General features: G+C 43.1%; 2 protein-coding genes across 2 annotated transcripts in view; both read right to left on the reverse strand.

Annotated features, from left to right (window-relative positions):
* Positions 1-2121: 2121 nt before the first annotated feature.
* Positions 2122-19543, reverse strand: mapkapk3 (MAPK activated protein kinase 3). The gene is made up of 10 exons (XM_075460382.1): positions 18851-19543; positions 12103-12242; positions 8244-8308; positions 7834-7913; positions 7598-7724; positions 7357-7432; positions 7130-7254; positions 5608-5693; positions 5435-5515; positions 2122-3305 (listed from the first exon to the last, which is right to left on the reverse strand). Exons 1-10 carry the CDS (start codon positions 19145-19147, stop codon positions 3150-3152), a joined length of 1233 nt encoding a protein of 410 aa, XP_075316497.1. The 5' UTR covers positions 19148-19543; the 3' UTR covers positions 2122-3149.
* A 407-nt stretch (positions 19544-19950) lies between these two features.
* dnah1 (dynein, axonemal, heavy chain 1) overlaps positions 19951-26606 on the reverse strand; it is a 30547-nt gene continuing 23891 nt past the window's right edge. The window contains exons 69-78 of the mRNA XM_075459971.1: positions 25996-26127; positions 25670-25840; positions 25380-25559; positions 24759-24935; positions 24054-24224; positions 23776-23906; positions 21416-21560; positions 20998-21204; positions 20568-20802; positions 19951-20116 (exon numbers count right to left, since the gene is read on the reverse strand). Coding sequence (XP_075316086.1) covers positions 19995-20116; positions 20568-20802; positions 20998-21204; positions 21416-21560; positions 23776-23906; positions 24054-24224; positions 24759-24935; positions 25380-25559; positions 25670-25840; positions 25996-26127 — 1671 coding nt within the window. The 3' untranslated portion in view covers positions 19951-19994. The remainder of the gene's footprint in view (positions 20117-20567; positions 20803-20997; positions 21205-21415; positions 21561-23775; positions 23907-24053; positions 24225-24758; positions 24936-25379; positions 25560-25669; positions 25841-25995; positions 26128-26606) is intronic.

Below are 26606 nucleotides of genomic sequence, written 5' to 3' on the forward strand. Positions count from 1 at the left end.
GAAGACCATTTCTGAGGAGGCTTGATTGAACAGTGGTGCCCGTCACCTCTGTTGTGCTCCACTGGTACAGTTTTCTCAAATTTCTTTACAGACATACTGGACGCCATGTCAAGATACCAAGTTTTCAGCTAAACGCTCTTTGGGAATCACCTAATACTAATATTGTCTTTGCCAAACTCATTGATACAACTAAAGAAACAAAGACAACAATAAAGCCTGTCAAAGACACAAGTTATTTGTCTTTGTGACAGGCTGCTCATAACAAAGATGCCAAAAGATACCATTTGAAATTGATTCTTTGCCGGCTGAGTTCATCCCTTGAGTTAGGTGGTTTTTAATGCTTGAATCACACATAGGTTAGTGTTAAGTAGCTTAAGAGAGAAAAGAAAACCCTTTAAAATGGTCAGGGATAAGGACTCTGGACTGAAATAAGTCAGTGTCTAAAGAATAAATTGAAAGACCTTCGGAAAGCCCAAAGAACTTTTGCCCAAGGCCACTATGCGAGATTACAGGAAAGTTTGACTCCATAAAGAAATGAGGGCTCGCTCAAGACTTGTGTACAGCACTGTATCGAAAAGAGTTCAAATGTTTTCTAGGAACAGTACAGCATGCTGAATTAGTTTTTCTGTTGTGTCTGTCACCGAGGACAGATCAGTGAACAGAGAAATTCTACAATATCAAATTGAAAACAATTCCCATCTCCAATAAGTTTGTAAAAAAGCAATTTGACTGTATAGCTATGTCCTCTTGCTATCATGTATACTATATGAGAGTATATGTCATGAAATAAAGTAGATCTGGTTGATCCAGAAGAGCCGCAAACAGGCTTCAAGTGCTGCGACGGTCTGATGATAATAGTAACATCACGTGACCTGTCTGTGAGGACTTGAGGCTATTTTAGAGGCAGTAATGATACCACTACCAGCAGCCTATGATAATGATACTAATTGTAAAACAAGCGTTATGACCGCACATCTGTGAATTACTGAGGCGGTTACACTGAAACACAGAGAAAAGACCAGGGAAAGAAAGCAACAGCACAATGACACATACAAAGAGGCTGAGAGGAGTTCGGACAACGCAGGTTTTGGATGACAGAAGGGGCAAGTAGAAGTTGTAGGTCGCAGAGGTCGTCACTGACCCATAACACATTCTTTCCAAAAGGCCAAGCTGATCAACTCCTCTGCACCGCCCATTTGACGTGCTCCAAGTGTCACACACCCAAGTCTCAACCAGCGTGTGTCCCGCACTGCTTCAGCTGGTCCTGTTAAACTTTGCCGCTGAGCCTTGGATCAGATCAAACTTTTTAAATGTTCCTGCTCAGCATGAAAGGGAAGATCAAGCCAAGTCACAATCACACGTCAGGGGGTCACAGCTGCCATCTGTACGGCCGACAGAGAGATGTACTTTACCAGCACATCGTTATTTTGACAGAATTTCTGATCCCTCACTGGGTGAATGTGTAGGCTGAATGGTCCTTAACCCATGATTAAAAGTATCTTGGATTCAGGCGTTAGTTTTGTCTATTCTTTTCCTTTTCTTCCACTTCTCATATAAATGGGAAGTTTATGTCAGCTGCTTAACATTGATACAGACATGTGGAGTAATCACAACTGGGCTTGTCTATACAAAAAATGACTCAAAGGAAAAACTCTCACAACTGACTGTGTGGGGAAATAAGCATAATTTCGCCACGCTGTAAAATTCCATCCACAAACACGCTAAAGACTTTTGCATCACCTGTCTGAGAGCCTCTGTGCTGTTTTTGTAAAAAGGAAACTGAGCCGCAAAGAAAAGAGGGGCCATCTTATAATCATGGCCGTCACCCCATGTTTCCAGCCGGGAAGCCAAATAGTTTTTAAGATCTCCTAACCTATACCCTGAATACTGCAGGGTCGTGTGATCAAAGTGGGGGAAAGGTTCTTTTCATATTATCTAAACATAATAATGTTGACCTTTTGGAGTCAAATGGCATGTCAGATGGCTGCGTCCCAAATAACTACTCCACTGCTGCTATTTATATCAGCCTAACAAAGCCTCAAGGGCCCGTTTATGAAGGCAATGGTTCCTGGGTCCAAACACAAAATGTCTTGCACATGAACTCTCCTGTTTTGCTTTAGAAGTTTAATTCAAAACCACATGAATGCAAAGTTTACATGGAGTAGGTGTCCCTCACAAATGAGATGCCCATTATTAACGGCTGCACTGTCTTGCTCGTGCTGTATTTTAAAAGTAAACCGCATCCCATTTTTACTTGAAACGCTTCACTCTGCCACCGTAAACACACACACGCACACAGGAGATGTTTCTCAAGTACAATGTCACAACTCGTCCATGTAGCACAAGCCGCTGTTGCCCCACTACTGCTTACATAAAACTCTCTGGTCTGATAGGAAGCTGTCAGGCCAGGTGCTGCTTCACGTTGCTTCATCTATAGCACACAGAATTGGTCTCCAAAAATTGCACAGTGTAAAATAGTTCACTTGATAGTGAGCATGATGTCATTTTATTGTTGCTTTAGTGAAAAATACTTCCTCAGGTTGAACCGTAGGTCAGTACGGGGGTTACATTGTGTTAACAACAGGGTTCAAGCAGTGTGAGACCGTGCTTGAACCCTGTAAGGAAGGCCGAAAAATACAGACAATATTAAGACAACACAGGCGATAACGAGTGTTTCACAGTCTGTCCGCAGTTGGTTTGTTTCTCTGTGTTTGCATGTGTGATCACTAGTGCATAGTTGCAAATGAGACTTCAAAGAAGCAATCCAGCATTCAAAGACACAAAACATGACCACTACAAATGCTTTATGTCTGCACACAGACACTCTTATAAACAGACAAGCTCTACAAATGTACATACGTAAAAATAATTATGAACTGAATACAGATGAGGCCACAGTGAGCAGAGATGTTGGTTTCTGCTACTGACAGGAAACAGGTGATATCACATCTTGACATGTGGTACAACTGTCCAGATTTGATACTGGTGTTCCCATGTTGTCCCTTTATTTCGAACATTCAGTCTGGCAAGAGTTCCAAGCAGCCCTTTAAATAACTTCCTCATACACATGTGAACTTTTCCTCCCTATTCTGGGCTGCTCTTCTCTGACGCTGTTCGGCTTGGATTTTCCACAGAAGGTCCTCCTTGTCTCACTGACTCTGGCAGACAGTAGACCCACTCTTGCCCCCTGCAGCGGCCTTCTTGCGTCTCTTGTTGAGCAGAGGGTTGCTGGATGTGTCCAGATCCTTGATCTTCACCTGGTCGTAGTCTACACGCATGGTCGCTAAAGCGCTGGTCATTTCCTCCTGCGAGAGACAAGACAGATTTCAGCTGGTGTTTCTTTGGAGTTTCCAAATAAAAATAGGAAACACTCATTTACTTTCTCACAAACAAATGAAAGAAAAAAGCATAATCCCACACATGTGTGTCTGTTCAATATGTAGCTAAAGCTAGAAGCTAACTAGTTTAGCAAGGCATACAGAATGGAAACAGGGAAAACTGCTGGTCTCTGTTAAATCTAAGTATCCAACAAATATTCCTAAATTTAAGTAATTTACATGTTACCTAGTTTCCATAATCATCATAACAGACAATACATTTGGCAGTTTTACTGAGAAATATGTGCCAAAGCTTTTCACGGGAGGGGGCAGTTAACAGGGGACCAGTGGAGATAACAAGAAGTTACTTGCACCATTTTTACTTTGATGTATCAGGACTTTTGTACCAATTTAAAGCAATACAATGTAACTTCTCAAAAAGCCCATTATGGAGCTCCCCCTACAGGCTGTTCCGAGAGCAACTCTAGTCCGGTCTCTTGCTTTGTCGGCCTCTCTCTTTCTCTTCCTTGCTTCATCAGTCAACGTCTTCTTCTGTTTCTTCGGTGCCTCTGCCATGATGATCGTACTGACAATGTTGCGCTAGCTTAGCCTTATACCTGGGAGCGTGAGAGGGGTCTATTTGTTTTTGCGGTAGGTGTGCCAGAAAGCAAGTGGAAGTACTTCCGCTCAGCTCCCGGGCCGGTCCAACAAAGTTACATAGCGCAGTTTTTCCAACTCAGACCCCCGAAGGGCAACTCATTCTAGCCGCACAATTTTTTTCAAGCTGTTATTTTAAGGTAGAAATGTTACATAGTATTGCTTTAAAGAGAGATTAGATGAAATTCAGCATTTACAACTTAACTCAATAGGTGCCATTATGCAACCTTTATTAGACAAGCTGTTTCAAGACTTTATTCTAAGAGAGAATTGATTGCTGGTTTTCATTCTTCCAGTTTTAGTTTTCAATCTTATAATCTATTAATTCTGGGAAAGTAACCAAATAAACATGTGTTCTATGAAGTCGAACCTCTCCTTTAAGGACTCCTGCATGTTGCGCTGTTTTTCACTAAATAATTTGTGAAGGGAAGCAAAGGTGGACAGGGTGAGGACAAATCGGTCTCAGAGCGTTTTTTTTTAGGAGCTGGGTGAAAGGTCAAGTTCCTACTAGCTGAGGTCAGGAGGGGCTGGAGCCAAAAACAGGCCTCAGACACATTTCTTATTTGTCAGCTGAGATCCATGCAGCCCCAACAGAAAGACTGCGCCATTTATGCTTTGTGTGCAGTTTGTGAAATTTCATAAGCAGCTTAACAGTTCTCATTGTGCACCAGACCACAGCGCATTGTGTGCATATCATTTTGAAGATTGGTCTTTTCATACCTTATCGCTTCAGACTTGCACATTCAGTTGTTGTGAAGGAATGTGCACCTGTACTCATCAATTACAACCACTGGGGGAAAAAATTGATTGCCCAATGGAGACATTTTGTACAACATTGGTGGAAATAACCTCAAAGTGAGACATGGTGTGAGCAAAAAAAGTTCTGATTTCTTTGTACAGGTCAGAGAGTAAGACTTAGGAGGAATGGTACAGGGCAGCTGAGCTCTTTTGCGATCAGGAGTGTGTGTGTTAAATGTTAGACAGAACTGACTCATATTACAGGCTGTGACCACTTCTGCCCCCTGGTGGCACATGAGAGATCATCAAGATGGTGACAAAAATCTTTACTATAATTAGGTTCATTTATTTAGTGAAGGCGTGAAAATGTGCCTATCAACATTTAATAGTATTACTGAAACTACTGAAATTATTGTATATGTTCACTGTGGTTCTGGAGGAGCATTTTAAAGCTGTGGCTGTGGTAGCAGATAACAACACTTAGATCTTCACAGCTTGTAAGTATGAGACACATGATTTGAAGACAAATCATAACAAACTGGGTGACAGAGGCCAATACTGTTGGAGGTTGCCTGCATACAAGGCTAAAAGCTGAGAGAATTCAGCCACTGCACCACTGACTGAGTCTTCTACAACACGGGCAAACCGAAAGATTTGCTACTGTCAGCGACAGGTTGTAATGGAAGTATGTGACCAGAGGGGATCAGTGTTGCGCTTCTGACCTTCACATCCTCCCACATCTCTCTGTCTTCAGTGAGGACTCTGGTGGTGTGGAGGGGGGTGGAGGGAACCACCATGGACTGCTGCAGCATGGAAAGACACAAGCACACGCATTCAGATATAGACAAATACAAACAGGGAGTCTATAATGACTCTGTTACACACAGATACTTACATTGATCCAGGGGTGGTTCATAAATTGAGTGATGGTCATTCTCTCATTGGGGTCTGTCTTCAGTAGCTGGTGGATCAAATCTTTAGCTGAGGATGCAAAGACATTGCAAACCAAATAAGATAACGAGCAGCAAGACAAACAGATGTGGAAACGTTTCTCCTGAAGCTTTTCATCCCGTTAGAGGTTGGGAAAGTCTGGCCGTCTTACACAACAAGCCGGACAATTTGAGACAGCGTCCAAAAGAAGAGTGACTGAAAAGATAAGATTGGTGATAATTTGTGCAGGGTGATAGACTGTCATTGTTGACAAGAGGAGGACACCAGCAGCTTTTTCTCACATTTCTATAAGTAGTTTAGTCAGAAATAATAAATAGTTTTAGAAAGAAAAAGAAAAAGGCACTGAACATATATGTAGCTGATGCGTGTGGTACACGAAGGAGAATTTCTGAGAAGTCACAGCAGCCTGAGGTCTGAAATGCAGGTCAAAACGTATGTAACAGTTGACCTAAACCATACAGACACAACCAGTGTGTTTAAAGAGTTAGCAGAATCAAGGTGTCAGCCGATCTTGCATGATGATAATCTGTGTGGTTTTCTGTTTGAGAATACATCTAAATTACTGGTTTACTGGGTAAACCGGCAGAGTCAGTCAGCGCAGTGCTATGGTTTCCTGTTTATGGTGCAGCACATTTCACAAGAAGGTCACGTCTCCACGGATGCAGATGAGTCAGTTGGACGGTGTGTTTTCATATCATTTCATAGTTTTGACGCATTGAAAATTATCGCTTAACAGGTATGAGTCGCTGACCCTGATCCTTTATTCAGCATAAAGCATTCGTATTTGTGTGCAGTGACTCACGTATGCACGAGGGGAAGCTATTTACGGCATCACCTACAGGTCCCCCTATTGGATCATACTTTCAAATAGGCCGCAAAGTTTCCACACAGGAAATCACACAGCTAGAGCCTATCCCAGCTGCCATCAGATAGACACAAAATGATTTGACTAAATAGTGTTCTTTGTTAATGGTCTCAGCCGTCATGTTTCCATCATCATTTTCTGATGCGTATTTTGAAGTTGTACTTCAACTTTAAAAGTTGAAGGAAACAGCAAAAGAAGGGGAAAAAAAGCTTTTTCTAAAAGGTTTTGCTTGAAGTATTTGACATGTTTTTACTAAAATGACACAACACAAGCATGGCCAACGCTTTAAAGTATAAAACAACGTGCCCAGTTGAAAGAAATTCCTAAATACTCTTATTTTTCTCACATATATGTCAAATGCAACTGGTTTTATTTTGTCCTTCCTTTAGCAAAGTTTGATTTGGTTTCTGATTATTTCTCTGTTTATAACAGCCGTGCACAATTTAGCCTGAAAAATTTGTTCGAATTTCCTGGCGACACTTTGTCACTGGATGGAATCCCAGCTACTGTGACACTTTCAGATTGGTCTGTTTGGACCGAAAGGCCGGTGTCAGTAGCCCTAAAACAGCGTGTTTGGACTTTTGTCCGTTTGGGTTCTCACCTTCCTGTGACACATCAGACCACTCTGGATTAGGGAACTCATACTGGCCCATCCTGATCCTCCTCTTCATCCCTGGAGAAATAGCCTGACCTGTGTTGGAGTAAAATGGAGGGTAGCCACACAACCTGAAGAGACAAACACAGTGAGAAAGTTGTGAAACCATATAAAGATTCACTTACACTTCTGTAGACCATATCAGAAAATCCAACAACACACTCAGTACTTACAGGATGTACATGATGACACCCAGAGACCACATGTCACATGATTTGTCATACTTCTCTGGACCCAAAACCTCAGGAGCTTATCGATGGTAATATACACACACAGAGGGAATATACAAATGGAGATTAGGAGGAGAAAATATGACTCAACAATCACATTATTTTAATTTTTTACTCAGTTAAACCATCATTTTTGCCAGCGCTAAAACAAATGGTCAGAGGACAATCCCCCAGAGTAACTTACCCACGTAGTACGGTGTGTAACAGGGGGTCTGCAAAGGGTTATGTAGCGTTGTCTCCTTAGCGAAGCCAAAGTCTGTCAGTTTTAGGATCCCTTTTTTATCTTTAGCGGTATACAACAGGTTCTCTGGCTGGAGATGGATACAGAGCAAGAAAAGGTATCCAACTAAAATTTCACTCACACTGCCAAAAGTCATCATGTGCTGCACGATTCGTGTGCTGATCTTGATCTTTTTGTACCTTGACGTCTCTGTGCGCAATGTTAATGTTATGCAGAAAGTCAATGGCTGTGCCGATGTCCCTCATAATCTCAGATGCCTCTGGGAGGAAACAGAAAAACAAACTCTCTCAAACCAGAAGCAGTTCCAATATCAAACAAAACGAAGCGTAAACGAAAGTAGGATAGGCTTCATTATATTAAAAAGTTAATATTCATGTACAAGTTTATTGAGAGCGGATTCAGTTGCTCAGCATCTTCGGGAGTTTCTAGAAATCTACCTGCATGATTGTCATAAACAGAGGCTTCCTTTGCTATCACTAAGATGTCTCTGGCTGATGGAAACAAATCTGTTTTCTTCTTCTGTCTTATGCTGTCCAAAACATGTGTCTTGTGCATTAATCACACCGTCCATCCCTCCACCTGTCCTCACCTTTTTCAGTAAAGGCCTGGTCTCCTCTGGCCTGGATTCTGCTGAACAGCTCTCCTCCCTCCATGCTGGACAGACAGAGAAAGATACATGTAGTGTGCTTTGTTTGCATGGAAGAATCAACAACGTACTGATAAAATTACAGCAACTGCCTCTGAGAACAAAATATCTAGGTTGGATTCCAGTTGAAATGTGCTGTACTGCTCATGTGAAACTGTTTTACAGCACATCTCTTACTCTCTCGTTGAGAGAAATGAAAAAAGGTAAGTGAAACTGAGATGATAAGAATACTCTTTAGCGAGACTGAGAGGAACAGAGAGGGGAGAAGATCCAAAACAAAGGACAAACAGGGTTAATGTGAAAAGTTAATGTCAGCTTGTCATTATTTTGACAGACTTTTCCATTAATTTGGCTGTGATTAACTTTTGCATTCTCAGTCTTTCGTTATACATAACAGAAAGTCTGATAATAACATACATTCGTGACAAATAAGATCAACTACAAAATGTCTGTTTTGGATACATTCATACCTGAAACACTCAAGTTTCATTCTTTAAAAGTCCTGGGACTAACCACCAAAAATGTTCGTGCTGAATCAGTGATGTGGGCTTTTCTCTCCCACACGTCAAAAGGCATTTGCTGACACCTGAAACTCCCCCTGAATAAAGAAATGTATGCGCTCATTGCTGAGTGGATTTGTGTGAATTTTTTAGCCATCTGCTCATCTGGGAACTTTTTGCTGTTCTCGGATGAGCAGAGAGCGGAGAATGAAGTGATGTGAGTGACTGCGAGCGAAACTGACTATCTGCAGTTGGCCGCGCTGCCATCCTCCTTTGACCTTCGATCGCACAGGAAGCAGCAATGAATCTGTCACTGCGCGTGTACACGCATACGGACACACACAAACAAAGTCAGCTCGTATACACTGACAGTCACTGTTTTCCCGTGGACAGAGTGTCATTTTTCTTTAGTCACTCTCTGTGGCGATACGCTTTTCTTCTGCATTATTATGGCTTTTTCCACTCACAACGAGGGCAATAAAAAGTCCAGGGTTCAAATAAAAGCTTGTGTCAAGGCAGAAAAACACAGTGTCAATAACTGTCATTGGAGCCACTCATTCTTGTAAACAGGCTGCCGTGGCACATGAGACCAAAAGGGAAATCTCATCTGCTTCTCGTCATCAGTGCTGATGCCTTCAGTTTGCCAGGTGTTGTGACTGACCTTTAGATTGTATAAACACTCTGTCCGCAGCGACAAAGAGCTCATGTTTTGTCACAAACACATGCAACATAAACATGTTCATATCAATAAATCATAAGCGGCAGCATTTTCAGGAAAATGCCCTTGTTCGAACCGAAAGTGTTCACGAGGAACAGGCCTCACATTTGGAAATGCCATCAGCCTCAGAAACTTTTGGAATAAAAACTTTAAATTTAGGGGGAAAAAAACAGCAGCAGTTTTATCTCTGATTTGTGTAATCTAATTATCACAAACAGTGGAGGCTTTGGGTAGCCTGGGCGAAAGCCGACTGTTGACTCCGTCAAACAGTCTGGAAAACCCCAATAGGAATCTGTTTCCATGGAGGGTGGGACCTTACTCAGCAACTTAAATTCATTGGAGTTCCCTTAACCAATCAGTAATGTTTAGAAATGACGTTGGTTATGCGCCGAGGTTCATGCTTACTCTCGCGAGGCTCTAGCTCGCGAATCACGCTTCCCACATCCGCTTTCATTATACCGGTACCATTTGATAAATCAAACTTTTCCCAAAGCCAGTTGGAAGGAGAGCTACGACATCCTTGCCACTAACAAAATTGACGAGGCATTCCTCTTGCTCTTGTTTTAATTGTGTAATGCTCTCCAGAGTTGAGACAACTTCATGGATAGCTTCTAGCGTTCTTCCGTCGCCATGTTTATTTCCGCTGCGGTTAAACTACAATTATATGGACTACAATGGACTCCGCGCGTGAGTTCTGCGTCACCACTCGCAACTGTTTGCTGATTGGCAAAACACTGAGCGAACCGAGGTAGGGGGATTTGGCCAGACTATGTGCGGAGCCAAAATCTTTGGGCGGAAGTACGTAGGATGGCGTCGCCAGGCTAGGCTTTGGGTATCTTGCTTTGGAAAAACGCGTGGGCGTGTTGTTGAATTTTACTACTGAACTTCTTTTCTTTATTTGTCACAAAGCAAATGTGAAAACATCCAGCGGAAGCCTGTGGGATGGGAGCGAAAATGTGTAAACGGAAAGAAGTTTGGATGCTCTGTGAGGTGATAAAAACATCTCCTTTCAGACAACATATCGAATGTTGCAACAGGGTATTCTTATAACTTTGTAAGAAATATCTGCTCATTTTAAGTTTTATGTGAGTTACACTTTTCAAAACAGCTGGCATTAAAACTGAGGACGCCGTAGCAACGGAGCTCTTTTGCTACTGAGCCTTGCTGTTAGGGATGGGAATTGATAAGATTTTTACGATTCCAATTCCATTTTCGATTCTGCTTAAAGGAGAACTGCGGTATTTTCAACATTAAGCCTCTTTTATGAGTTGTCTGCAATGTTTTAGAACCCCCCTCACCGCTTTTTTGATGTTTACTGCTGTCTCCGGTATTTGCCTAATTTTGATTCATCTCAACCTGCTTCAGAATGGCAAGTCATGTGCATGTCCAAAAAGGTCCGTAAAAGCACAATAAACGTCCGTTTTCAAAATCATCAACTCACCGGAGTGGTTACTGGTGTGCACTGGTAATCCATATCAAATTTCGTTGCGAAAAGTTGCTTCTGTCGTGTTTTATTTGACATTTTGTACTGGATGTTCGTTGATATTACTCCGCCACCGTTAAGAAAATAGTTCAAGCATGAACGAGCTGCTGCTGGGTTCAGATTCACCGACGTTAGTCCGGAGCAGATCGAAAACGCGACATTCATTCATAGTTATTGCATGTTGGTAGTATTTCCTCCCTTTGGTGAAATATTCACTTTCCAAGTTGCCCTGTTGTTGTCTTTTTTTAGGGACGTGTAATCAAACTTTCGAGCGTTTGTACCGCTTGGGCGCCATGTTACTGTTGACTGCTGGCTACACTGGACTCGCCATGCAACGTTGCGTGGTGACGTCATTCGCGCCCACTGGAATCGATAAGGGAATCGTTTGCAAAATCGCCAAACAATTCCAAGGAATTGAAACACTGGGAACAGGTTCTCAACAAGAACTGGTTTTCGATTCCCATCCCTACTTGCTGTTATAAAAAATGGAGAATATGTGTGCTGAAAAAGACGTCTGGATGACTAGTTTGCTCAAAAACTTGTATATATGTATCGGATTAGGCATGCCAAGCTACCTCTGACATGTGCAGTAATGCAACCTTGTACCATCACAGATGCTGGCTTTTGACCTGTCCGCTAATAAAAAGTTGGACGGTCCTGCTCCGCTTCAGCCCAGAGGATGTGGCGTGGCGTCCATGATTAGCAACTCTGGCTGTCAAACCACAGGACAGTTTTATTTGCCTCTATGTACTTTGTCTTCGTACTGGAGAGTTTCAGCTTGCATTGAGTCCATTGACAGTTGCTACGAGAAGTGTTCCTGAGCTCCTCAAAGTTTGTGTGACGTTCATATCCAATCATGTTGACTGTAATTGTTTTTTTTCTTCTAAATTTAAAATCAGGTTTTACGGAAATAAGAAAATCGTATTGTTTTAACATTCGAGGACAATATAGTTTTTCCTTAAATCAAAATTGTAATAATTGTTTGGTTATCTTGAAAACCAACGACAAAATCTGACATTAAAAGTAGTAAAAAGGCGACAACTAGTTGCTATGGGAAGTATTCCTTTAGGCCAGTGTGTGTAAAATGACTGGTCATCCTACCACTCCATGATGATGAGCAGGCACTTTTTCCCGTGATGCATGTTCTCATACAGGCTCAGAATTCGGACAATGTACGGCCCTCCTGACACGTGCCAGTGAAGCTCCACCTCTCGTCTCGCTTTGGGACTGTCGTAGAGGATCTGTTAGGATACAAAATGAATGAATGAATAACACTGGTTTCAGTTTCAGTATCTATGATCTATTTGCTCATATAAAACTTAGTGGATACAATCTTGTTACATCCTGGTGCCCAAATTAAGATTTAGAGCGAGCTGTAATTAAAAATTGGACAAAACCAGTCATGACCTCACAGCTTACGGTGTAATGTAACAGACCAGGAACATCACATGACATCAGCGCATTTATCATACGGCTATATATGTCAAACATGCCTGGGTCCCAACTTTTACACTGAGCATTTACTGATTTCAAATCACTGCAAATATCCACATTACTGGATGTTTGACTGTTCAGCAAACAAAACAGCCAGTTTAGAAACATCAATATGGGCAATAGAAAATAACTTATTAGTCTGTAAGATTGCTAGTATAAGCTTTTAAAGGAGAAACCCAAATATGCTGGGTTATTTCTCTCATTTTGTCAACAAATATGTTCTATTATACAGTATATTTAGATGGATACCAATTGTCTAGTTGGAGAGGATGAAAAGTGAGAGTGTAATAGTGTAACACCAACAGAAACAGGTAAAGATGTTTGCAATTTCACAACCTTAATTCAAAAACAGAACGCAATCATTTGCAAATTTCTTAAACCAAAATTTCATGCACAAAAAAACGTAGAAGATTCGTGGAAAGCATTAGCTCATGATGGTGCCAAAAAAAAATAATGTTGCAAAATGTTGCAATAATTAGGTTATTTAAGTTAATTACTAACAGGTTGGTAACATGATTGGGCATAAAAGAGCACCTTAGAGACACAGAGTCTCTCTGAAATAAAGATGGGCAGAGATTCAGAGATCTGCAGAAAAGTGCATCCGCAAGTCAAGGAGGAATCTCAGAATAATGTTAAAAGAGACTCTGAAAACTCCATCATCTACAGCGCATTATATCATCAAAACATTCAGAGAATCTTCAAGAAAGGAAATCTCTGAGCAAGGGACAAGACCTGAAAATCAGTACTGGATGTTCGAGACCTTCAGGCCCTCAGGCAGCACTGCATTAAAAACAGACCTGATTCTGTCGTGGAAATCCCTGCAGGGGCTCAGGAACACAGTTCACTGTGCCTTCCACAAATGCCAGATGTGAAACGGTCCAGAAACACTGCTGTCTTCTCGGGCCGAAGCTCATTTAAAATGGACTGAGGTAAAGTGGAAAACTGTCAGATGTCTCAGGATTTGAAATTCTTTTTGAAAATCCTGGACAAAACATCCCCCGAACCAAAGAGGAGAGGGACTGTTGAACTCGTTATCAGCTCTCAGTTCAAAAGCCTGCACCTCTGATGGTGCCTATGGAACTGGCAACTTGCACATGTGGAAAAGCACCACCAATGCTGAGAGGTATATACAGGTTTCAGAACAACATATGCTCCCAATTTAAGCAATGCTTCATCAGGGAAGGGTTTAAATATTTTAGCAAGATGATAATGAACTGCACACAACATCTATTACACCAGGATGGCTTCATAGTAAAAGAGTGGGCGCTGGACTGAAGTCCAGACCTATTAACAACTGAAAGCATTTGGTGCATCATGAAACACAAAACTCCAAAAAGAATGGGATGAAATTCCTCCTCCAAAGGTCCAGCAACCTATCGCCCCAGTTCCCAGATATTTACGGTCTGTTGCTCAAAGAAGAGGGGATGCTACGCAGTGGTAAACATGGCCCCGTCCCAACTGCTTTTTAGACATGCTGCCATCATATTTTTCATTAAACAATATTAAGTCTCACTTTCATCATCTGATATATTTTCTTTGGTTGCTTGCGTATAAAATATGTCTTAAATCATTCCTGTTAATTCATTATTATCACTATTCTTAAATCCCAGCTCTATGAGATTTGAAAATAATTGCATTTTGTTTAGTGTCCCGACTTTTTTGGAGTCGGGTTGGTAAAAAGGATTCTAACTTTTGACTGCTTATCACAGCTGCTCTACCTGTAAGCTGAGTACACACGTATGTATAGCTTTTAAGGCCGGCTGCTCAAACGGGGGGTGGCAGATGCAGCCCATGAGCGCACGGACCTACACACACACACTCTAACACAAAAAAAACACACACGCACACACACACAGAGCTGGAGGCAGACTTTGACATACCATGCAGTCAGGGTGTATTTTTGGATGTGACAGCGTTTCAGCGATCTCCTGGTGTTCACAAGGCCGGTCTGGCCAGGAGTACACACACACACACACACACACACACACACACACACACACACAAGTTGACTCATTGACACATGACAGCCACACTACATAAATCTGTGTTGTTTTACAGGTGACTTTAAGATTATCCAAACGTTGAGGCCACCTTTGAGCACATGAGCATGAAAGTCTGGTTGAGTGAGTGGGCAGTCGGGACTTGTGCTGCATGCTCTCTTTTGTAAATGCCCTGTCTGTCACCGCTGCTCTGTCTGTACAAAGACAACAACAACCCCCCCCCCCCTCCAAAAAAAAGTTTAATTTAAAAAGAGTATTCTCAGAAATTCAGGTTTAGCTGGAGCGTGAAAACGAAAGTTCCTGCAAACTCCAAACGTGAGAACAACCGCTTCAAAGTCTAACGCCATTTTTTTTTTTGGCTGGCTGAAGCTGAAGAGGAAGTGAAGACTTCAGAGAACGGTAGGCTGTTAAAAGAAGAAGTTGAGGGGTTTCCGCTGACTTATTTGATCTACTACCAAGTGTCCTACTTTTTCCAACCTCTCCCACTGAACATGACTTAAGCAGCAGAGAATTGGGCAGGTTTGTGTCTTTTATAGCTTTATGACTTCAGTCTGAGCCGGCGGTTTGTCAGCTGGTTTCCTTAATTTCCGGCACTGAACCAGAATTGGCTATAATAAACACGATTAAACACACACGGAAAACACAAAGGAGGGGAGGCAGACTGAGAGAATGAGACAGCTAATCTTCTGATAGACTGTGAACAGGGAGACACATAAACCAATCAACCACATCCCAGCACGTAAACCAATCCAATATGTGTTAATCGAAGCTTCATGTACCCTGAGACACACACAGGAACATGTCCAGTCCCTCTCAGCTGAACCTGAATAGGGGCTTCAACTGCTGTAAGGTGTTTACACTCCATTAAATATCAGTGGAAGTCGGGGAGCTGGTGTTTACGTCGGCATAAAAATGTAGTTTATCTTTACAACCTTCCTCCAATAAAGCGCTGCACATAAAGTCTACAACAAAGGCGTGTAGACAGCGGTATGCATCAAATGGGCTGACCGGAGTAATATACTCTCATCTCCAGAACTGTCCTTTTTGCATTAGAAAAATCTCAAACACCACTTAACCCAGATGTTAAAACGTCCCAAGCCGTTTCAAATCGAGTCAGGAAACCACCAAAATAGGTTTTTCAAAACCTTAGCAGAAAATAGCCCAGAAACACAAGACCGTAAACAGTCCGTAAAATCCCCAGCGGATGTTTAAAAAAAAAAAAAAACGAGCTGTGAAAGAAGGATATTCTTCTCTGCTGAACATGCGAAAGACTGGAGCAAAAAATATTCACACTATAACAACTTTCCTCTCTTCAGAAGACTATAAAGGCCGTTAACCACAATGAGACTGAAAGCTTCCGCTCTCTTGATGCATTCCGACACACAATGACCCCGACGTCCAAACGTCTAAGACCTATCAACTTGTTTGCAAGCTGCGAAGGCGGAGCCTCAGACAGCAGTCTTTCAAACCCTTTTTCATGCAGCGTCTAATCAAACTACCAGGTTTACATGATGAGACTAATTCGATTTAAGCTATAGTAGGGTTATGCTCCTTATTTGAGCAAGGGCAATTATCGTTGGATATATGGCGGTGAATGAATCGAATCATTGGCACAGAGCCTGTCATACCCCCGGAACGATAGGTGGCGCTGTACCCGTTTCAACTATTGCTAATAGAACCACTTCCGGTTGACCGCTTCACCACCACCAACAACAACAAACTCAGGCATTCGAGAACGAAATGGCGAACGAAGAGCAAGATGAAGCTACGTCCCTCTACATTTCATCTGTGATGAGCTGCTTATTGCACAGACGCCATGCACAACGGCTCATTCTCCATCGCGTTGTTTGCATCTTTCCGACGGCGGCGACGACAACACTAATAATAAGTAATATCGTCTATTTTGACTTCCGGTTCACGACCCCGGGAGGAAAAACTCTCGAGCATGCACAGAACGCAAAGTCTAATTCACCACGTGCTTCACCCGTCTACAAACAAGTTTAATTTGACTTTCAACCGAGTTATCTTTATCCGATCGCGAGTAACCCGATCGAGTTTCTTGTCCGATTAAGGTGTCTACATGAATTTAATTACTCAGTCTTATTGTAATTTAGCCAATAACCCGATTCCTTTCAGTGACACGTAACCCCACTGGTTACATTGCGATCTGCGTGAGTTCCAGAGGAAATGGGTAGGAAAAAAAAGTATGTCACTCAGCTGACCACCAAGGTGAACATGGTTAAATTATACATTATAAAAAGGTTTTGACCATGATTGGAGGCATAAAAACACAGACCTGCCACCCGTGCAGCTGTCGGCATGGTTAGCTGGAAGGCAGTTCAGGAACCATCACAGGCCAGATGTGTGCATGGCATGAGCTGTGAACGGCCATGTTTAAGAGGTCTTCCCCATGTCCTGTCCCCAGGTTAGACAACCCAAGTTAAAAGATGCCTGTCACTGAATTACATTACACAGATGGCTCCCTGCCAGCTCTGCTGCAAAGTACATAAAACCTATATCCATTCATTACGTTTGGTGCTCAGGGCAACACTTAATTAAAAACCCTGTGAGCTGGTCAGCAATTTACAGCCCCCTCACATCAAACACTGGATTATCTCGTCTTCCCTTCATTTAGCAATGAGTGCAAATGAAAAGAGATGAGGAAATGTGTAAATAAGCTTAGGTGGCTCTACATGCGCACTCAAATTACTGTCGCTGTTTATCTCAATGACGTTCACAGCCTGGAGTCCTCATATAAATGTGTAAGTAGGAATCGGTCTTGGACTACACATTCATTTTCAGTTTCCAAAGGGTGTCAACAGGTGCAGACCCGCGTGCCCCTGAACGCATTTTGATAGGCCTCCAACCAGAGCAATAAAATGTGGGACACAGCGCTGAGCGACGTGCCTCGGTGCTGCTCCTCTTTGCAGTCTTATCACATTAAATCCGCCCCCTGTTACACCCAGTATGAACGGCTGTGACTGGCCTGACCTGAGCCAGGCTGGGTGAGGGGCGCCACGTGCATTTCATCAGAGCACATGAAACACGAGCTGTCAGAACTGTCTGGTGCCCAGACAAAAGTAAACCACGTGCACATCAGAGGGAGATCTGCAGCGGGGAAGACAGTGTCCCACTCTGTCCTCTCTGGAAGCTTTCAACAGGTTCTTCGGAGCCTAGAAGGCAGTCAGAGAGCGAGCATCGTGGGTTCGTCCTGGCTTCGACTGGTGGAAGCACAACAAAACTCCCTCATGGATGCCTTAAAAGACTTGAATAATACTTTAAAAAAATCCCAAATTGGAAGACCTTATTCTTATCGCTATTGTTAGATTATCATTAAGCAGTTATATGATGACACAAGAAAAAAAACTTCTTGGGCTGTGGTACAGTAAACAGATCACAGCTTCAAAAGGAAAATAATCTGATATTTAGTTTAGTAAACAGGCTGATGTTTTCAGGCCACATATATTTGATCATTTTCTGTGTAGGCTATTGCCCCCTTTAGCCTCTCATCTTTCGGTTGGGACTGCTGCAGTTCATCTTTTCCTGCTCCTTCTCTGCTTGTGACACCATTGCTGCCTGGTTTGGCAGCTCAGATCCAGATGGATTACTGTAAGCCGGCAAATCTCTCAGGCTGTGGCCCGGTGGTGACAGGTGACAGCCAACTGACCTGTGCACGTGTGCGTCTATGCCAGTGATGAGTTCCCACTGCTGGCAGAAAAAGGTGTCACCATCACAATCCACATCAGCTCGAAGAAAGCGTATGGCTGAGTGACCTGCAAGCCCCTGCATTTGCATCTGATCCTGTCACAGGCCCAACTTCCATGTAACACACACACACACACACACACACACACACACACACACACACACACACACACACACACACACACGCACACACACACACCTTGACAGAATTATTCAACATTGTTTTTAGTCTCCTTTGAGCACTCCCGCGTCTGTGACCGAAGTCTGACTCGAATAAAGGCCAGTCTCATAGTTTCTGTGTCATCCTGTGATAAACACACAGGGCAGTCACTTCTATACCAAGATGGCCCACAGAGAAGTATTCGTAGAAAGCTGTTAGTATTTGAAAGACTTGTTTGGCGTTTATTTGCTTCTATTTCAGCTGAAACAACGGGTGAAAATGGTTGAAACTAACATGTTTCAGACAGCAGAGGTTATCACTCTCCAAACAATGCCAAATATCACCACGTTTCAGTTTGTTTTCTAAACACCTAAAACAGGTCTACATTCATTCAGCAAAAAGAGAAAACATACAGCAAACAAACTGCTGTTACACAGGTGTAAACAGACATGTTATAGACTTCCTATAACATGTCAGATGACCTCAGTACCTTCAGTGCGCACTTCTCTCCTGACTTCTTGTTGTAGCACTCAAGGACTTTGCCATTGATCCCCAAACCCAGAACCTGACTGGAGATCTTATAATCGTCCGTCACTGCGTTGCGTTTGATTTCCAGTTTGGGATACGCGGGCATGACGAAGTGCGAGGACTCGGTGTCCGTGTCCTTCTTGTCGGCGGCTGGGGGGTCAGGCTGCTGCTCCTGTGTCGGGTTGGCAGCCGAAGACTCAGACTCCGCTTCAACAGTCTTTGGCGGCGGGTTTTCCTTCCCGTTTCCATTCTGAAGCATGTTCACACCGACTTGTTGCTACCACAGGTGCTCCGGAGGACTCCCCAAAGTAACGCGACGACTCCCGCTGCGCTCCAGTAACTACGTAAACCTGCGCGGTTGGAGGGCAGACCACTAGCGACGCATCTGTCCCGGGCACCGACGCCACACAGCGGACCCACTCTGTCTTCCGTTAGGCTGATTTGTGATTATCCTCTTTTTAAATATGCGCCTATTTTAAATCAACTTTACCGCCCAGGGCTGCCTCCCAAGAGAAAACAAATCAAATAATTTAACAAATCCGAATCAAACGATATTTGGAATCCAGTCAGATTTCTTCAGGCGACACCAACGCTTTCATCTGTTGAGTCTGCTGTTCTGTTTCCCGTTGATCTTGAGTCCCAGTTGAATTCACATGGCCAGTCACTGTCACCGTTTTGCTTAAGCACCACCCCTCCCCTCAGCCAAGTCATATTTCTCAATTGGCCTGCGCTGCCGCCTTAAAGGAGCAGGACGGAAAATCAGCTCAGCAATCAGTGCGCGCTGTTGTGGATGACATGTGTAGGTTACAGAGCGATGGAAAATGCTGCGAACTGTCCTCAAGACAGTCCCCCAGAAGCTCTGCAGCAGGACTGCACTGACTAAGTTACTTTGCCAAAGAAAAATACTCACAGATGACAATATCAGTGATAGTAAACTACGGTTTATTTCACTGGCTGAGTTTAAGAGAACACATTCCCAAAGCCATGTGGTGAATATGAAGAAAAGTCTGATTGGATTCAGTCTGATCACACACAACTACAACCATTGTCAGTGTGGGCCGTGAAGCACAGATGTGAACCATTTATCTGAAAAAGTGTGCATGTGCTCAGTAGTCCAGCGCACAGATGAGGGCAACTCCCCGTTTGATCCAGTGTCTCTGGCTGTGAACTGAGGGCAGCTCCAGCGCAGTCACGCAGTCGGCGGAATGGCCAGAGGTAGACGGGGTCCCTACAGATGTACAGAGAGCAGGAGGCCGTTAGTGACATATGGAAGAAATTTGAAATTGCTCGTGTTTTTTTCCATCCCTGCCCTGAGTTCAGTGTTTCTGAGCAGTCTAATGAGCCAGCATGAGGTGTTGGCTTCGTGCTGTGGGTGGAAAATACAGAGCTGCACTTTCAGACGCTTCGTGAAACTGGACACTAACTGGAGTCTATTCTGAGTGAGTAATAAATCCACAAAGAGGAGATACACACAAACACTTGAGCAAGCACTCCCACGCCAAATCACAACACCAAGATCATAACCCGAGTGAAAGTCTCGTACATGTGTTTATCCTCCTACTCTTTGTCCATAAAAATTATATTATCCGAGTATCCGAGCATGTTGAGCCCCAACATATCTGTTTTCCTGTACAATGTACAGATGCATGCTATCACTTCTTAGGCCTCCATGTACTGACCAGCTCGTCTGAGCGTTTTGTAGATGGGGCAAAGGTAGACCCCGGAGGTTGGAGGTTTGCGGTTGGGTTTGGGGACCAGCCAGATGACGGCCATTTGCGTGTACAGCTCCTTGGGCCTGGATTCTCTGAGCCGACCGGCCTCCTTATCCCAGCGAGCCCCTTCCAGGAATAGACCGTGGATGTAGCAGCCAGTGTTCGGGATTTCCGTAATCTCTGACACTGACTTCACCATCACCTGAGGGAGGAGGAATTACAGAAAGGATGGGGAAGAAAGAGGGTCACGGTTAGGGGGGAACCTAATATTTCAGAGAAACTGTTAAAGGCGCAAAAGAAAGTTGATGCTTAACGTCAATTTAAATCTGTAGCAGTGTAATAACAACTCATAAATGAACATGTTTTAAACTAGTAAGACAAAAGTAGTTGCAGTGACCTCAGTGTCGAATCCAATCGTGTCAACAGAGGTGCCAGAGCGACGGGCGTAATCCTGGAGGGTTCCTGTGAGAAATGCCTGCGGGAAAAATAATCCACTAATCCAGAAGACAGGTGGAAAGCCATTAGAGATCCATCTCTGCAGGAAATGGATCCTCTGAAGTAGGTCTGACACCCAGGAGGCCAGAGGTTTCAGAGACGGATAGGCCTGGAAACAGAGCAGCACAGGTAAAGAGCTGCATTAGCTGACAGTTCTGTGTATTCCTAGAAAGCAGCATGCAACGGCTGAAGTGGGACAGAAGCGTTCCCCGAAAATAAGCAGCGTTTTTAACATCAAAGTCCAAACAGAATCACACATTCACATGACATACCACCAGAGAATCAAGCGAATTGAAAAGTTTTCTGTGTGTGTGTCTTGCCTTGGCTTTCCACATGTCAGGCACCATGTTGTTTAACAAGCTACGGGCCATTAGCTCCAGCTCCGATGACATCACCTCTAAGCCTTTCACGGCCGTCACGAATTCACTGAGACTCTGAGAGATGACCTCCAGCAACTTGTTGTATCTGAGAGACAAAACATACCATTACTGAAACCCCCTGCAGTAAAGACTACAATCTTTGGGCTCTAAACACTGCACATAAGAGGCGTGAAGCTAGTTCTGAACACTGCTGACAGAGGACATTGTTCTTCACTCCACCCAGAAAAAAAGGTACAATGCAAAAAGGAATTTGAAAAAAGACGGAAAAACTACGAATAAAATTCGACAACTGTCAATATCCGAAATGAGCCACTGCTCATTCCAGATGAGAGCCAGTAGAGATCGGTAATTCCTTTAAAAACGGGTCACCCCGCTTCTCATCAGCTGGAAAAAGCAGCATCTATGATGATTTGTGGCTGCGTTACAGGACATGGGAAAAGACAAATGGGGACCAGAGCTGGTGAGCAGCTGAAATCATGCAAGAGCAACAAAACAGTTTCCTTTCTAAACGACAGTCAACAAGTCAACTCAGTTCCAACTCAGTTTCAGTTCAGAGTGTTCAGCTCATGCACGTGGCCTCCTAGTTACCTTATAATGAATAATTAAAGGAGCATGTGCATTTACTGTGTTAAATATACACTTCGGCCGAGCTATGAAAAAACAAAAGCATAACAATTCATAAGTCACTTAGTAATAACAAAGCAGGAGAAAAAGTAGTTTTAGTTTAAACTTGAAGAAGGTTCTCAAAGCACACAGACTGTCTGGGTACCCTCAGTTTCTCCATATATAGCGTCTAAGTGCTGTATATGAGATAAATATTAGAATTCCTTTAAGAAAGGTTGACAGGTCTGCTGGTCACTACCAGTTCAAATAAAAAAAACAAACAACATCAGCTCAGGTGAAAAAGCAGCAATTATCACGATATAGTCACAGCGCCACATAATCATGGGTGCGGACTTCAGAAGCCTGCAATTTCTGATTCCAGTCTCTAAAGGAAACATTACGTTACTGGTTACACATTTAACTCTGATAATCATTACTTTATCTTTTCTTTTTTTTGTTCAGATTCCCATCAGACAGGATGACTAATCTATTTGCATAAAAGGCCCTAACTGCAGAAATATTTCCAGCTGAAACTTAAAGGTGGGGTCTGAGATCTTGGAAAAACGGTTCCTGCAAGCTATATTTTTGAAAATACACAACCTTGCCTCTCCCTTCTGACGTGACTCCCGCCCTCTGGTATTCGCATACCATCTGGGACGAGCCCACAACCGACGTGATTTCAAATGGGGCTATTTTTTCTAAAACTCGTGCATGTGATTGAATGAAGAATCTGTCCGTTGACTGACACGCCACTGCAGCCACTCCCAATGACTCAACCCGTGCTTCATTTGTAAAGTGGGAGGTCCCGGAGCGCAGAGGATGAGTGGCTCCGGTGCGAAAAAAAAGCGTGCGGGGGACCCTTTGAGCAACGCTTTGAGCAACCCTGTGCGCCACACCGAAAATAATCTGGGCATGTATTGTAGGCCTAATAACGATAGTCACATCAAATCCGGCGCCGCTTTACAAACTCTCTGGCTAACTGTCCAATAGAACGGAAGTGTGCACCCTCCTTTTCCGTAATATAGATATTTTCAGTATCTCGTTTCATGAGTATCTCGCCCATTCATCCAAAGTCCCACCCAGCGATTAATGATTGGCTCTGATTATTTTCTAATCGGACGAAACACATATGACTCCCAGGCTCCTCAGATGGTTGTGTGAGGAAAGGGAACGCCCCCGCGTGTAGTTGGTGAACGCAGCCAGATGACGTGAGTCAGGTTATCTCCCTTCAGCCCACCCCTCGAAACCACGCCTTCAAAACACATGAACGAGGCACGAGTCTGTGAACGCGCAGGGGGGAGGGGGGAGGGGGGAGGGGGGCTGACGGTTGATTGGCGTGTCAGAATCCAATAGAAGTAACTCTCATCATTACTTCTATTGGTCAGACATTTCCTCTTGCTACACCCTCTACAATGGACTAAAAGATTTTGTTTTTTTTCCAAACATTCTATTTTAGTGGGTGCAATGGGGTCGTGAGGAAGTTTTTTTTAGACAATATGATAAAAAATGCTCCAGAAAACATCTCATACCCCACCTTTAAACAACTCAAAAATGTTTTTTTTGTTTTTTTTTACAATAATGGCCGTTTGAATAGTGATGTCTTTCAAATCCTGATCGTGTGAACGCGGCAGTGGAGCAGAATAACCTGCTCTTCAATGTAATGTGTGGCATCGCCTTAAAGCGCAGCCTCATTTTACCTGATAACCTCATGGATGAGCACTGTGTTCATGGACTCCTCGTAGAGGACTGGGTACTTCTCAATCACCTCCTGAACACTGAAAGGCTGGGGGATCTTTTCAACAATGCCTGCCACGATCTCCTCCACCATCTACAGTACATGAGGAGGCAGATCACGGATTAAATATTACATGTCTTGAACTGTTCCACCTGTACAGTATGAATACAATAAATGATGTAAGAAATACGAATAAAGAAGACAAACGAGAAGAGGAAATCAATCAGTCTTTAGGTGTACCTCCTCCTGAGATTTGCCTTCCAAAGATGTAGCACGAGGTTGGAGGCGAACTACAGCTTCCAACAGGGTGAAGGTCTCACTCTGGGCATAGCGGATGTTCGCGTTGTCATGGAGACCAAAGATCTCGGGCATATCATTGATGGGTAAACCCCGGATATATGCTAAATAAGCCTAGGATTAGAATGCCATGACTCAGTTTATCAGCAGTGGAAACATTGGACATGTTTTGCTTTGAATATTCAAGAAAATCAGTATTTGACTGCATTTATTGATAATGTTCAAATTGCGAGCTTTAAGACTGTCCAAAAATCTGCACACGACCCTTCTTAGCATCGACCACGTCTACAGTCGTGTGACTGCAGACAGAACAAATACTGACACCCTTACCTCCGTATTTTTTCCTTTGAGCGAACGGCAGCAAGAACAGAGAAAACATCCTTCTTTGTTGTTGTCAATTTTTTAGAGAATGAATTCACACAAAGGGATGACTTAAAGTCGTGCCAAATGGCCCACTGAAACATGTCGTCAATGCTTTGAGTTCACTACTGCAGCAATCGTGGTGATAAATGTCTCAACTATTCTAATCTCCAGAAACTGTGCACTGCATTTCTGACCATATCATGCAGTGAACAAAAGGTGTATATGTTTTTATAGAGTTGAAGGCTAATGCACACCGTCTCTTAAATGCTCCTGTGCTTATCTAACCTTGACATCCAGATTAGAGTCTATTTGTCGATAGAACCCAGACGATGAGTAGACATGATCAGCACTAAGAACAGCAGGACAATAGAAGTCTTCCAGCATGCTGAGCAGACATCGTCTGTCCCAGTCATCTGTTACACGACCTCCATAGATAATCTCCCCGGCAGTGTATTTTAGAACCTGGACAGGTGGAGGACAAAAAGGGGATACGGACAAATAAACATGCTCAACACACACGTATTGTCTGACTGAGGCCAGAACTTACTTTCAACTTACAGTTTATACCTAAACTTGTATTTATTTATTTTTCAATGGGATTGTATGAATTGGACTAATTTGAATTAATTTAATTGATTTGATTTTACTGGATTATGACTGGAATGCAATGAAGTGGAATACAACTGGCATGAATTGGACTGTATCACTGAAGTGTCTTTAGATGACATTTGTTGGGATTCGATGCTGCATAAACGAAATTAAATTAAATCAAACTGAACTATAAATAGTAATAAGAAACACTTTACAGCAACAGAGTATAATGCACTACAGATATGGAGGAGTAGTTAGTTACTATACTGACTAACAGATAGTCGAATGCAGACAAAAAAAATTTCGCTCTCCAACCTTGTATGGGATGTCCTGGTACATGTCCAGGAACGTTTTTAGCTGGCTGATACAGATGTTCAGATCGTCATCGGTGAACTCGTAGGGAACGCTGAGACCCAAAGGGCCAAACTTTCTTCGCTCCAGAGCAATTCCATGGAACAGGCAGAGAGACAGGAGCAACGACTTCAAGTGTCCTGCCTACGAAATGTGGAGAGAAATACCATAGGATACACTACCCCGTTCACGGCAAACACTACAAATGTTTTAGGTACAGGCTCATTTGCAGGGTGACTCAGAGAGACACAGACCTTGGGGGAAGAAACATTTAAATCGTTTGTGAATCTCATGTAGGTTTTCTGCAGTTTGGCCTTGATGCCCCTTGGAGACTCGATGGTAATCTTGGAACCATTCTGGAGAATGGACACTGGAAACTTGTTGCTGGGGAGAGTTGTGAGCCACAGGCGGAAGTCCTTGTGCACCTGTGCACGAACAGGGACAGTAAAGGAATCATATAACACTATAAAAGCAATAGAAAGTGATTTTATACAGCTTTTATCCAAAAAAAAATGGAAAGGCTATTTTTTTGTGTCAGTAGCTGCTGTATATCAGTGCTTAGTTGTGCACATGTTCTAACCTTCACTGGGTCGATACTTTCAGTGAGTCTCTCCAGGGCAGGCATCCAGCTGAGTGCCAGGTGACAGTTCTGGAAAAAGACCCACTGACCTCTTTCCATAGCAGCACGCATCATCGTCTCAGCCAAGGGGCCCTGCATCACAACAGCAGAGCAAAAGATAGCTATGAAGACGAAGGCAAGAGTTGACTCGTAAAAGGGACTTTGTGAGGTTTTATTCCAAGAGACAAAGCTGATTTGATTCTATTCAAGGAGTGAGTAGCTGAAAGAGTTTACATGTTCAAATTATATCTTTCACAAAGGTTTCAGAGTCCTCAGCTCAACATAAACAGAAATTGAGGATAGGATTAGAAAGCCCAGAATTAAACAAGATTTCTAACTGGTGTAACATCCAGTAATGTGGTAAAAACACATGCCAACACCTACTGAGCAGCCACAGGAAGAGTGTGCTGCTGGGAAATAGAACCAGCTAAGTTTAAGGTTCACTGGCATCGAACTTTAAAAAAAAATCTCTTTCTTTCTTTCTTTTTTGTGTAACTAACTACATCCCCTGGAATCTAGTGTTTGATCAGACAGTGTGGTGCAACGGCTTGATTTCAATCAGAAACAAATCA

This window comes from Odontesthes bonariensis, chromosome 3 (assembly GCF_027942865.1).
Source record: "Odontesthes bonariensis isolate fOdoBon6 chromosome 3, fOdoBon6.hap1, whole genome shotgun sequence".
Lineage (NCBI taxonomy): Eukaryota > Metazoa > Chordata > Actinopteri > Atheriniformes > Atherinopsidae > Odontesthes > Odontesthes bonariensis.